The sequence below is a fragment of the Carassius gibelio genome, chromosome B5, assembly GCF_023724105.1.
Source record: "Carassius gibelio isolate Cgi1373 ecotype wild population from Czech Republic chromosome B5, carGib1.2-hapl.c, whole genome shotgun sequence".
NCBI classification, from domain to species: Eukaryota; Metazoa; Chordata; class Actinopteri; order Cypriniformes; family Cyprinidae; genus Carassius; species Carassius gibelio.
Window position 1 is genome coordinate 31,294,288 of NC_068400.1, and position 12,521 is coordinate 31,306,808.

At 36.7% G+C, this 12,521-nt stretch overlaps 2 protein-coding genes across 2 annotated transcripts; one reads left to right on the forward strand and one right to left on the reverse strand.

Annotated features, from left to right (window-relative positions):
* Positions 1 to 1,095: 1,095 nt before the first annotated feature.
* Positions 1,096 to 2,694, reverse strand: LOC127957151 (ependymin-1). Its single transcript, XM_052555558.1, has 6 exons — positions 2,562 to 2,694; positions 2,378 to 2,412; positions 1,894 to 2,028; positions 1,584 to 1,770; positions 1,378 to 1,462; positions 1,096 to 1,294 (listed from the first exon to the last, which is right to left on the reverse strand). Exons 1-6 carry the CDS (start codon positions 2,683 to 2,685, stop codon positions 1,171 to 1,173), a joined length of 690 nt encoding a protein of 229 aa, XP_052411518.1. The 5' UTR covers positions 2,686 to 2,694; the 3' UTR covers positions 1,096 to 1,170.
* A 7,480-nt stretch (positions 2,695 to 10,174) lies between these two features.
* On the forward strand, positions 10,175 to 12,403 carry LOC127958140 (uncharacterized). The gene is made up of 5 exons (XM_052556939.1): positions 10,175 to 10,294; positions 10,649 to 10,819; positions 10,943 to 11,044; positions 11,130 to 11,333; positions 11,918 to 12,403. The coding sequence occupies exons 2-5, from the start codon at positions 10,649 to 10,651 to the stop codon at positions 12,311 to 12,313; spliced, it is 873 nt and encodes a 290-aa protein (XP_052412899.1). The 5' UTR covers positions 10,175 to 10,294; the 3' UTR covers positions 12,314 to 12,403.
* Positions 12,404 to 12,521: the final 118 nt, after the last annotated feature.

Consider the following 12,521-nt stretch of genomic DNA (forward strand, 5'->3'; position numbering starts at 1 on the left):
TGATTTCATAAGACAAAGAAAACAGACCTTTGACAAACAAATTTGTTATTAAATAAAGACAGCAATAAAGTAAGAGGGATAACTACTAGGCTAGTGGTAAACTAAAATAATAATAATACAATGTTTTGATTAAGCCCATACACTTACTACTGTAATTTTGTTTTAATCTATTTAAATGTGTACATGATATTTATTTGGGAGATGTTGAGTAGGCTAAATGCATGGCACAACTATTTAATTTTTATGCAAGCATAATTTTTTGCCACTTCATGTAAATGGTGCAAAGCCATGTGAAATGATTAAATCATGATATACCTCATTGTTCTTGTTATTTGAAAAAAAAAACTGCATGGAAAAAGTCCATTTGACTATGCATTTATTTAAAAGTAAAAAAATAAATAAAAATAAAAGCAATGTTGAAGTCATTTTGAATAGATTGTCTGTATCTGTTATTGGTAAATTTTCCTGACTTTGCAGAGAGATAGAGGTGCTGGTTGTAAACCTCAGACAGTGAAGATACGTCACACGGAGACTCCATGCAGCTTTCACAAGACCGTGGTGTGGCTTCCCACAACTCTCTTTCTGTAGGTGACACTGACCCTGCCATCCAATTTTCGGGATCATCACTATTTCTTATTGAAACAAACACGTGAACAAAAGCTACTGTAGCACTAAACAGTAAAAAAACGCAGTTCTTTGCCATTCATCCTTGTGCATTTAGCATTTATTCGGTGGTCCTGTGTTTATCATTTTAGTAGCGTGAACTAACTGTTCAATAACGTGGTTATATGGATATATGAATGTTACACTGCACATAAAACTCTTTTTGATAGATTAATTTAGTTAACTTTTCCTGGAAATAAGAACTGTTAGTTATTTTTTCCTTCTTTACATTCAACGATCTTTAAGTCTTACTGTGGAATTGCTGATTTTTTTGAAGGCCTCTGTTGTCCACATTGATTTGTGATTATCTTGTTTTTCAAACAGACCTCAAAAATGGATTTCAGTGAAAGCTCAGCTTTATTGACTAAAGTGAATAAAATGAAGAAAGAAACTGCAGACTTTTTCTGAAGAAAGAAACATGGATACAGGAAATGTATTTTATTTAAATGCTCTTTTTATTAGTGTATGTCGCCATCTTTGGCAGTTTGTATATCATATGTTTTTCTTTTAATCGTGGAACAGGTCGAAGAAGGAGTGGTCGTCTGGTGCTTCCTCAAATGCCACCCCCTCACAGTAAGCCGGGGGCACAAAGACTTGCAGGTCATCAACTTCTGTTTCAACACCGAAGAAACTGAAGCAGAAAATAGCTCAGTTGTAAAACTGCAGGATACAATAACATTTTTCAGAGAAACATTCATTTAATCTGTGCTGTACCTGAAGTGAAGGTCCTTCTTCTCACCATGGTAGGAGCCAGAGACTGGCAAACAGCCACAGGAAGTGGTTGACATAGAGTAGTGAGCTGAAAACGAAATTGGAAGCCACCAAAAAAATAAACATGATATTCTGAAACAGTCAAATATTAAAAATCATGATTATTAAAAACAATAATATAACCAAAAAGTTAAAAAAAAGGTATTGACCATGAAGTTCAGGGAACTTTCCATTCCACACGCGAACTCTGAGTCCCTGCTCTGTGATGGAGGGGCTGCCCATGTAAATCTCCGACTCGTGAGTGGCATCGGGTGGAATCTCCATCAGGTGCTTACGGAACTGCAGAGTCTCCTTCTTGCAACTCTCGTTTTTACTGTCTATTTCATAAAGTACACCCTGTGTGGAGATAAAGAGCTTAAATATGTATTGCTGAAAAGAGCTACAAAAACAAAAACCTTTGAATCACAAGCTGAAAGAGGAAGAGGAATAGAGAGTGTCAGATTTGCTGATTAAACCTACCTCTTCAAAATGTATGAGAACGTCCATATGAGAAGTTTTGTTCGCGTGAGCAGTGTCCTCCACAAAACGAAATTTATTCGCTTTGGAGTCATAACTGAACTCTCCAGATTCAAGGTCATGACCCCCTGTTGAAACCTGAATATGCATTTTGCATGTAAAACAAAAGAGAACAGTATAAATGTTCAACAAAAATACTGTTTATTTAACTCTACAATAGGTTTTTGGCAATGATGCAATGCAAAATGGCGTCAAAGGGAATATGACCACTGTAGATGCCTTAAAATGAGTGTTTGTATTATTTAGAAAGACTTCTACAATCTCTGAATTATAGTGTTTCATAAATGGTGAGAAAAGGAAGACTCGCTTGCATGTAATTGTATGACCAAGCATTTTTAAAGGCTCTTATTTTAAAGGTTCTCTCATTACAGAGCCAAACTGTACACTAACTGCAAGCTATAAATATTAAACATTTTTCTATACTCACCACTTTCATTGTTCCACTGGTCAGTGGTGGTGCATCTAAAAGAAATATTAAAAGTAAAATTTGTTTACATCAGCTACAGCTTCGGAGAATGTTCAGATAAAAAAAAAAAAATCCAGTAATGTTAAAATCCGTAATATTATAGAAACTGATTCATCTTTAACCGCAAAGACAAAAAAGCACTTACGGCATGGTTGGCGATGAGACGAAGCCCAGGCGACAGCACAGAGGCACGAGAAAACCACACAGAGCAGCTTGACTGTATGCATCATTGCCTTCTTAACTTTCTTAAGGTCCAGACACATCCACATCAGAGAGTGCGCTTTTTATATAACCCCTGCACCCCATAAAAATGCCCCCTCCCTTCAATCTCCTGGACATCCAGCAGTGGAAAAAAACAAAAGATGTTTCGAAATCACCTTCTCTTGTAAGTGCTAATGAGAAAGCTGGCCAGAATTGGCACAAATGACTATTCACAAGAAAAACAAGGTCAAAAATCTTGAATTTATACAAACAATCCCCCCCGTCCGGCCTCTGATCAGCACTCAGCGGTGCTGGCTCCATACTGGTGGACCATAAGTTCAGAGACAGTTGGTGTCGCTTCACATGATTTTAGTTCATGTAAGGTGAGGAATGCACTGAGGATGCCCTGAATGAACTTCTCAATCAAGGAAAAAACAAAACAAAACAAAAACAAAAATCAGTTACACAGGTGTGAAAACAAAAACCCATCTGGTACTTTCTGTGTGCAATACTTAGAAGCGTTTTCATCTCATTTTTACATTTCAAGAGTTGACCCCAACCACCTTTCAAACCACAGAACATGTACACGAGTAAAATAATGGCAGAAGTAAAGAAATTAAGCTCTTCATTATTTAAATTATAAGGTTTCTTTTCTAGTTGTCAAATCTAAATAAATGTGAATTTGAAGAGAACATTCTGGTCAGTTGTTTTGTTACTTATGTGATTTCACCTATTTTTGTACCACTGGCAATCAAACAAAATGAACATAAACATCAAATTTAAATATAGCTCTCGTCAAATCTTTACACCTGAGACATGCACAAACTCAACTGCATACCTAACAACTTATAAGAATTTTGACTATAATTAATTGATTCTGTTTTCTTGTAAAGAGGACGCAAGAAATCCCCCTAAACATTTGTAGGCCACTTTCACTATTGCTGTTTTATGCCAGGGATTGTCAGGAATTGGTTCTGACGTTTACCTTTAGATGGTAAAGATCCGGGTATATGGAAAATGAGATCAGTTTTAAAGAAAAGCTTTGTGTTTTCAGCTGATGCATGATGCGAAATCTGAATCTTTCAATTTCCAATCTTTCTTCAATTTATAATCACTCTTTTCCAATAACTGTGCTGATGTTTGGTACAAAATATTTCTAACTGTACATTTTGTGAAGCAGACGTGTTTCTTAAACTGGCTTTCTTACAAATATAAAGCCTTAGCAAAAGAATCTTTTCATTATAAATTTAAGATGAATAAATAATATGTGTGGTGCGGCTGATGCGTGTACAGACTATCAGAGCCCAGATGTTGAACTGCGGTCACCTTCATGGGCTCTGTTCTGGAGTCAATGCGGGATGCTTGTAAGTGGGGAAACTTAGTTTATTTGCTTTCCCTGCTTGATGTCAGTCTTGTTTTCTAGGTAAAAGGGAACAATAAACCAAAGAATTTTAAATGCAAATCTAAATGACAGATTCAGACAGATTTACTATTTTCAGTTTTCCATATATCAATTTATTATTCATTCAATATTCATTATTATATCATCAATTTATTCAAAGATTCAGGACAATGTTTTAAAATGATCATATTGCTTAAGAACTGCACACAATTTGTCCTTTGTGGGGCATTTGAGGCACATTTGGTGAAGAAATTGTTCAAACTGCTACATTTCATTTCTAATACAACTATATGCATCTGGGTATTTTTATGTAAACTGAATTCATATTAAAGGTCTAGCAAAGGATCTGTTGGCCCATGCATAACCATCCCAAAATAATTTACAAAAAAAAGCTTGAGTTCAATTTGTGGTGTACCTTTATGATTCCAGCATTGGATCAAGAATGCAGGATCAAGTATTGTTATTTGCTCTCTCTCTCTCTCTCTCTCTCTCTCTCTCCTCTCTATATGCGAAATACGCAAGCTGCGTAGCGCCCCCAAAACTACCTAGGGCCTTCTTACTCTCAAAGATGATTTAATTTTAGTTTCGTTCTTGAAATTGGCCAGTGGTTATGAAATCGTGAATGATAATTTATTTTAATACTGTCGTCCATTCTGTGTAAAAATCAATCAAATCATGTAATGTGATTGTCATACAGTCTTATAAATTAGTTGAAATTGTACAGAGCTGCGTTACAGACACTGCAGGGTTGCCAGGTTTTCACAACAAAACCCACCCAATTGCTACTCAAAACTATCCCAATCACATTTCTAGAGGGGCTCCCCATTAAAAATCGTGTTACAGGGGGTAAAATACACGTTTTTGGAAGGGTTCCCCTGATAAAATTCGCACTACAGGGGTTATATTGCATGTTACCGGGGTCGCTTTAACCCAAGGACATGAAAAACAACCCGCATCAACAGTGAACAGTTCTCTCCTCACTGCTATTCTCTCTCTACACAAATGACTGCACCTCTAAAGACCCCTCTGTCAAACTACTGAAGACACTACAGTTATCGGCCTCATTTAGGACAGTGATGAGTCTGCTTACGGACAATAGGTTGAGCAGCTGGTTGTCTGGTGCAGTCACAACAACCTGAAGCTGAACACGCTCAAAACTAAAGAGATGATAGTAGACTTCAGGAGATAGCCCCTGCTCTCCCCCCACTCACCATCATGAACAGCACTGTTCCTGCAGTGGAGTCATTCAGGTTCCTGGGAACCACCATCTCTCAGGACCTGAAGTAGGATGATCACAGTGACTCCATTGTGAAAAAGGCTCAGCAGAGGTTGTACTTCCTTTATCAGCTGAAAACGTTCAACCTGCCACAGCCGCATATGACCCAGTTTTACTCTTATTGAGTGGGTTCTTTGCTCCTCTATAACTGTCTGGTTTGGGTCAGCCAGCAAATCAGATATAAGAAGACTGGAGCGGACTGTTAGGACAGCAGAAATGATCATATGTGTCCACCTGCCCAATCTTCGGGACTTCTCCATCTCAAAAGTGAAGAAACGGGCAGCTAAGATCCTGAAAGACCCCTCTCAACCCCTCAAGCAAAACAAATCTGTCCATAAATCTTCTGTTCCAGATTCATACACATTATTAATTATTGTTAAGTCTTATTTAAATGTTTCTGTTCTAATGTCAGATATGTATGTATATATTTATATATGTATGCATGTCTTTACCAAGAGCTTCTTAAAAAACACAACAAATTCCTTTGGCGGAAAAAGCTGATTCTGATATGGGACACAAAAGTGGAAACTTATCAGACAGGTTGAATTCAACGGGATTTGACGCGTTTGTGTCGCGTTCTTTAACGTTTCATCTGGAAACAAAGATACCATGGCACCAAACCCCCTCAAAAAATTATAAAGCCGTCATGTTTACAACTGTGACGAACAGAGCTTATCAGGATCAACTAAACGCTGGATTTTCAAAAGCTCGTGGCATAGAATCTTTAAAAGAGTTTTACACACCAGTCTGTTATTGTGGCGACATTTCCACGCCTCGAAGCGTGACGATGAACGAAACGAACTGTGATTGGTTGTTGGATATGTTGGTCAAACGGCCTCATGGGTGGGCCTTGGCTAATGAAAGCTGCCATGAATTCCAGACCTTCAGCCTGAAGCCTGAAGGTCTGGCTATGCGAGACTACTCATACCCCAGCCCACAGAAGTCTAGGATCTGCACTGATAACAGAGTTGTTCTGACTCTCTTATCCCTGTGTCTTTTTAGTTCATGTTCCGATAAGGAGAAATTGTGATAACAGATATAAAATCAGACATAATGTTATGTGCATATGTTATGATAATAACCCAAACTCAACAAAAAATGCTGTTTAAACATCTGAGGATAAGGAAAAGGGAAGTTGAGAAAGAAAAAAGGGGAGAAAAACATTAGAGAGAGAGAGAGAGAAGTGTGATCAGTTTTAGCTGAGAAATGTAACAAAACTGGTGTGTCATAAGGAAAATTAATATACAGTATTGGATGAGTCACGACTGAGAATCACAGCAACCGGAAATAGAGACACTGCTGGAAAAATAGAAAAGAGGAAGAACTACTGGAACAATATCAGGAGGGAAGTTAATATCAAAAGTGTATTTATGAGTATTTATGACACATTTTGTTTACATTGTAGCATGCTATGCAAATGCAAGGGTTTGCCTGCATTAAAATACATATACATATAAAATATATTATGTGTAAATATATATGGTATGTTACATCATGATGTATTCATGTATACAAAATCATTTGATTCATATACAAACCTCCAAGGACATTGTGACCCCCAGTGAAATCTGTGTGGGTGTCTGTCAGTTGCGAATTACCCCCTCCTACGGGTCACCGCGAAACAACAAGAAATGACAAACTATAGACCACTGCTCCGCCTCCACCATGTGGTTTTCACCCTACTTCTCGTTTTTTCTCCCTCCAGTTGACACATAGGATCACTCAAGGGATTACCAGGAAGAGTCATGACGGGGGTTTGTTACTTCCTTGATGCACATGCATATGGCCAAACTAAGAAAATCACCCACTACTTCTATGCATTGGGTTCCAAAAGTCTGAAACCATATACAAATCTGGAACACAAAATGTAGCAAATCTGGATTTTTTTTTTTTTTGCAACATTGATCATGTGAACTGCTTTTCAAATACTCAAAATAGTATTTGAATCATCTAAAATAATGCAGGATTACATGATCATCAAGTTGTATACAAAATTTACCATTTCACCTGAATTGAACGTAATAATTTCCGACACTTACATGTTATTTACAATTAAATGAATGTAGAGAGCAAACTATCAAATGCAGTTAGTTAACTAAAGAGACATATTTTTATGTAATTTCAGAATTTCAGAAAGATTTTGTGCACATAATATTACATTTCAATGTAATATCAAATAACACAATTCAATTTATAATCAAGTACTATCAAAATAACTACTTTTTAAAGCCTTGTGAAATACTCTAATATGAAAAGTCTGTTTTTACATTATTACAAAATGCAATTTTTTAAAAAGTGGACGCTATTAATGTACACTTAAGGGACCTTTTATTTAATTAATATTATATAACCTGCAACTACCCTTCTTTTTTCATGAGGGCATGCAGCTCTAGAGGAATAATATGAAAGGGAGACAAACCAAATAGTAAGACGTTCTTAAAAATAATCTATATTTTCAATTTGAAGTATCCATTTTTTGTTTATGCTGATTATATAATGTATATAATATATCTAATTGTATTTTAAATTAAATAGGTAACATACTTTGGCTCTACTCTATAATTATGTGAACATACTTATGTATGTTCCTAAATAAGATATTTTTATCTCTGACGATTAACATCACTTGAGAGAGAGTGAGAGAAAAGAGTGACGGAGAGAGAGAGAGAGAGAGAGAGAGAGAGAGCAACAGAGAAAGGAAGTGTTGCTCAACTCAAAACTTCTGGCATGAAAAACATGAAGTGAGATGCTCATGTGGTGCAACTGCGGTTTTGCATCACCAAATAAACCTCACCATTTTTGCTCACTGTAAACTATACATGTCAACTTACATAGTAGTTGTGGTCTGAATGTATTGCATCTTCTGTTAAACAATGGTCATATGATTACCTCAAAATCCAGTGACACTGTGATGCATGTCTAAATCTTCATGTCTTCACAGCACATGAGATCGCCAGTGTCATTAGAATGGATATTCCCTCAAAAAGAAGAGACAGCGAAAAAAAAAAATGTTTTGTAGTATTCGGATATCCCAGGTTAGACAGACTGAAAGAAAGTAAATTCAATAAACACTGGGAATGTACAAGAACAATCCAGAGGATTTCTTTTGAAAACTGTTGTTTTTTAATGTTAAATATATTTTAGTTGTTGCTCAAAGCCACATGCTAGGACTGAATTCCATCTATCATGTCTACCTGCTGTTTTTGACTCGCAAGTCATAAATGTTTTGAATAACTGTAAAAAAATGTTTTTATAATATTAATAATAAAAAGACAAGCAGTAGGAACTGCAGAAAAACGTTAAAGAAGAAAATTCTAGTTTGTTCAGCTATAGATCACCCACAACATGAAAACCACAGACAGGTGACTTGAATATCATGGATTATATTGTTACAATGGCACCTGTCAGGGGATGGAATATATTATGCAGCAACCCCTCTTGAATTTGCATGTGTTGGAAGCAAGAAAAATGGGCATGCAAAAAGACCTGAGTGACTCGAAAAAGGGCTCTCTACGACAGTAGAAGTAGAAGAAGAGTAGAAGAATCTCCAAAACATAAAGTCTTCCCGTTCCTGGTATGCAGTGATTAATACCAACTATAAAACAAGCTGTGAACTTGTGCCTGGGTCATGGGCATTCTGCTGTGCTACATAGGTTCTTGCATTCATGTGGATATTACTTTGACACTTACCACCTATCTACCACCTCCATCCATTCACGGGAAAGGTGTTCTCTGATGGCAGTGGCCTCTACACACACGATAATGCACCCTATCACACTGCAGAAATTGTGCAGGAATGGTTTCATGAACAGTTAAAAAATGCTGTTCCAAATTCCCAATTTGACCGTGTATCTATGGGATGTTCTGAACTAACATATCTGATCCATGGAGGCCCAAATGATATAAAAGATATGCTAAATGCAAATAAATGGACAGGATAAGGGTGCAATGCATTAGTTCTAGAGCAAGTGAAACTATGGTTTGTCTGTGTTATTAATACAGATGTTTAGATTACAGATATTGTGGTCTCCTTATTTAAAAAGGTACTTTTTGTGAATTTACAGCACAGCTGGTCATGGGGCAAAACAGAAATTTCATTTTCTTGTAGAAATCAGCTGTTGAGTAAGACAACGTCAGAGAGAGACAGAGACTAGATCAGGCAAGGAAGCGTGGGAGGGCTTCCCCATAGGGACTGTCGTGTGAGTTTCCATGTCTTCATCGGTTGTACAATGTAATGCAACTTTATTATACTTGTATCATTTACGTATACTTTATTTTAACGTTGACCAAAAAAAGAAAAAAGAAAAAAAAGAAATCTGCTACATGCTTGAAAGCACTCCCTGATATACTATGAGGTATACAGTTCTATTCTGAGAGGTTACTGTTTGTTTTTAAATATACAGAAGTAATATTGAATATCTTTAAACTGATGTTTTGAAATGAGGCTCGCATTTTATTGGCTTGTTCACATTCGATCAATTTCATCTATACATCCTAATTTAGAATATATTTAGTCTCTTTTAAGATTTTGTTGTGTCCTTGCTCTTTTATACAGCAATCACTTTTTTATTTAGTTATTTTTGTAGTGTCTCTATTTTTATTTGTTTAGCTAGGTAAATTTCTTTCGTATAGAAGTAGACGTTATCTCTGAACACACACACACACACACACACACACACACATATATATATATATATATATATATATATATATATATATATATATATGTATAAAGAAATAAAAAGTTAGAACTATACAGCCTATACATGAAAATATCAAATTATATTACAATCTTAAAGACTATATAGCCTACTTCTTGGAATTGCGAGTTAAAAAAGGAGAACAAACACTGGCATTCCCAAAAGAGCGAGAGCGAAACCGAAACAATAAGAAGAAGAAGAAGAAGAAGAAGAAGCGAATATAAGGTGATATCTCAAGTGCATTATCATCTCAAATCACTGCTGTCGACTGAGCAATCAGACCTAATTATCAAACAGAGGTAAGAGACGATATTATTTGAACTTTCTTACTACCTCTCATTTACAACATAACTAACTATATATACGCTATGTTTGTTATTATTATGTAGCCTAATAATAATATTCCAAATTTGTACGGTCTATTGTTTAGCCAACGAATCGGATTTTAAGTGCCTTAACGGTATTGTTATGTGAAAAGTACTACTGAAAATCTACTAGTTGATCTCTGTCGTGAGTTTTGTTCGATAAAAACGTTCGCGAATAAAACTGATAAACCGTGCATCTTATTAGCTATACATCATTGTATCTGCATAATATAGAATGTACCACTACTATTTTAAATGATTTAACAGTTTCATTTTCCATTCTCCCAGATGTTTCGGTGGTGTCCGTCTCCTCTATGCACCCTTATCTTCATCCTCGTTTGTATGGTGTCCACAAACTCCTCTTCTCCTATTGGCCACAGGAAGTCGCTGTCCTTCTCCAATTCATTGCGCCTCACACGCACTGTTCGGGCGCGCGTCCAACAACTGCTGTCCCGCTATGTAAGAAAACTAAATGCTATTTGAATAAAAATGCCGAAACATATTAACGACAAAACGACATGTATTGTCACATTTTTCCACTTTTTATCTAAATATATACACCGTGCGGTTTTGTTTTGACAGAAACAACAGCTGTTTGGTGACGAGCTCTTCGAATACAGAGATATGAAGCTGAGTTCACTTCCTGCAGTGACTGTCAGTTATCAGACCTGGCTAAACATGCAGGTGCGCATCATTTCTTTATCCTGTGATTAGTCAGTTATTTTACTGCACGGGGATATATTTTAACAGTATGTGTTTGGTGATTCAGGACACAGAGCGTTTGCGTTTGGCCTCTAACAACCTCCAAAGTTTCTGGACTCACCTGGAAATTCAGCGTCAGCAGCTGGAGAGAGAGAGGGATGCGATGAAGGAAAGAAGAGGCAAAAGAGGGAAGCCCCAGTCCAGCTTGCGCCAAAAATTTGTTAGTCTGCAAATAGATCTGCGAGACCTAATGAAACAAGTCAGCTCTCAGGTACAAGTGCACACTTGTTAGATGCGTAATCACTTCCCAGTCATCAATAGCTAATTTGGTGATTTCATAGACATAATGTCACAACAACTCCCATGATCAACTCATCATGACCCCTTTTAGTTGCAAAACGAGGGGGCTCTTGCCAGAATATCTTCAAAAATCCCAAGGGGATTTTTTAGGGTGTATAGAAACTGGTTGTGATATATTTATATCTAAGAATAACAATAAAGACTGGCATGTAGCCTAGTGTTTTAGTCATATCTGTCTTAGTCATATCTGTCTGATCAATCTTGTGGTCTCTATGTGATAATTTTCTTAGTAAATAAAGAGTAAATAAATTTCACTTCTTTATTCTAATTCTTTTAGACTTCTAAATAACAGTATTTCATTGGAATGTTGCTGTTATAATAATATTATTACAATATTGCTATAATTATGTTATATTCTAAAGCCAGGGTTACAGTCACGCTTTGAAGAGCAGATCTAAGCTCTAAGTAGTAAAGTGTTACCAAGAAAATTCAGCTTTTTACAGGTGAAATTATGCTGATTCATACAGATTACTAACGGTCACTCTCTATCTGCAGTTGAACAGTCTGAGTACCACTGAATCTACAAAAACCCCACTTCTCCATCCCCTGCACGCAACTTCATCTTCCGGTCCGCTTCCCAGCATGCATCATTCCACAGAGAGGCCCACTGTACTCCAGACCCCAACAGGGACAGATAATCCTCGCAGCTCTGCACACTTCTCTACACAATCTACTACAGTGATGGAGAGGACCTCTCTCAGCCTCCCACAGCCCACCCTGGCCTCAGAAGGCTTTATTTTTACGGGAAGATCAGTGGACACCCAGCAGACAACAACAGCAGAGACGTCCCGCTGGATTCAGCATCTGAAAGGGTATGTGATACTGAGAGATCTGGAACGCTACTTGAGAAGATTGGCGCGAGATTATGCTGTGCTCCAAGCCAAATACTGACAAACATGCAAGTAAATCAACAAAGCCAGAAAAAAAGAGAAAAAAACCAAGTATTGCACAAATATTACACAGAAAAAATTATAAAACAAAACCAAGAAAAGACATAATTGAATGCACTAACATTCATATCCATAAACATTCTCATGTCAGTTTCTGTTTACCTTGTTTTTTAATTATTTTATTTATGAAAATAATTTATTACGATTTT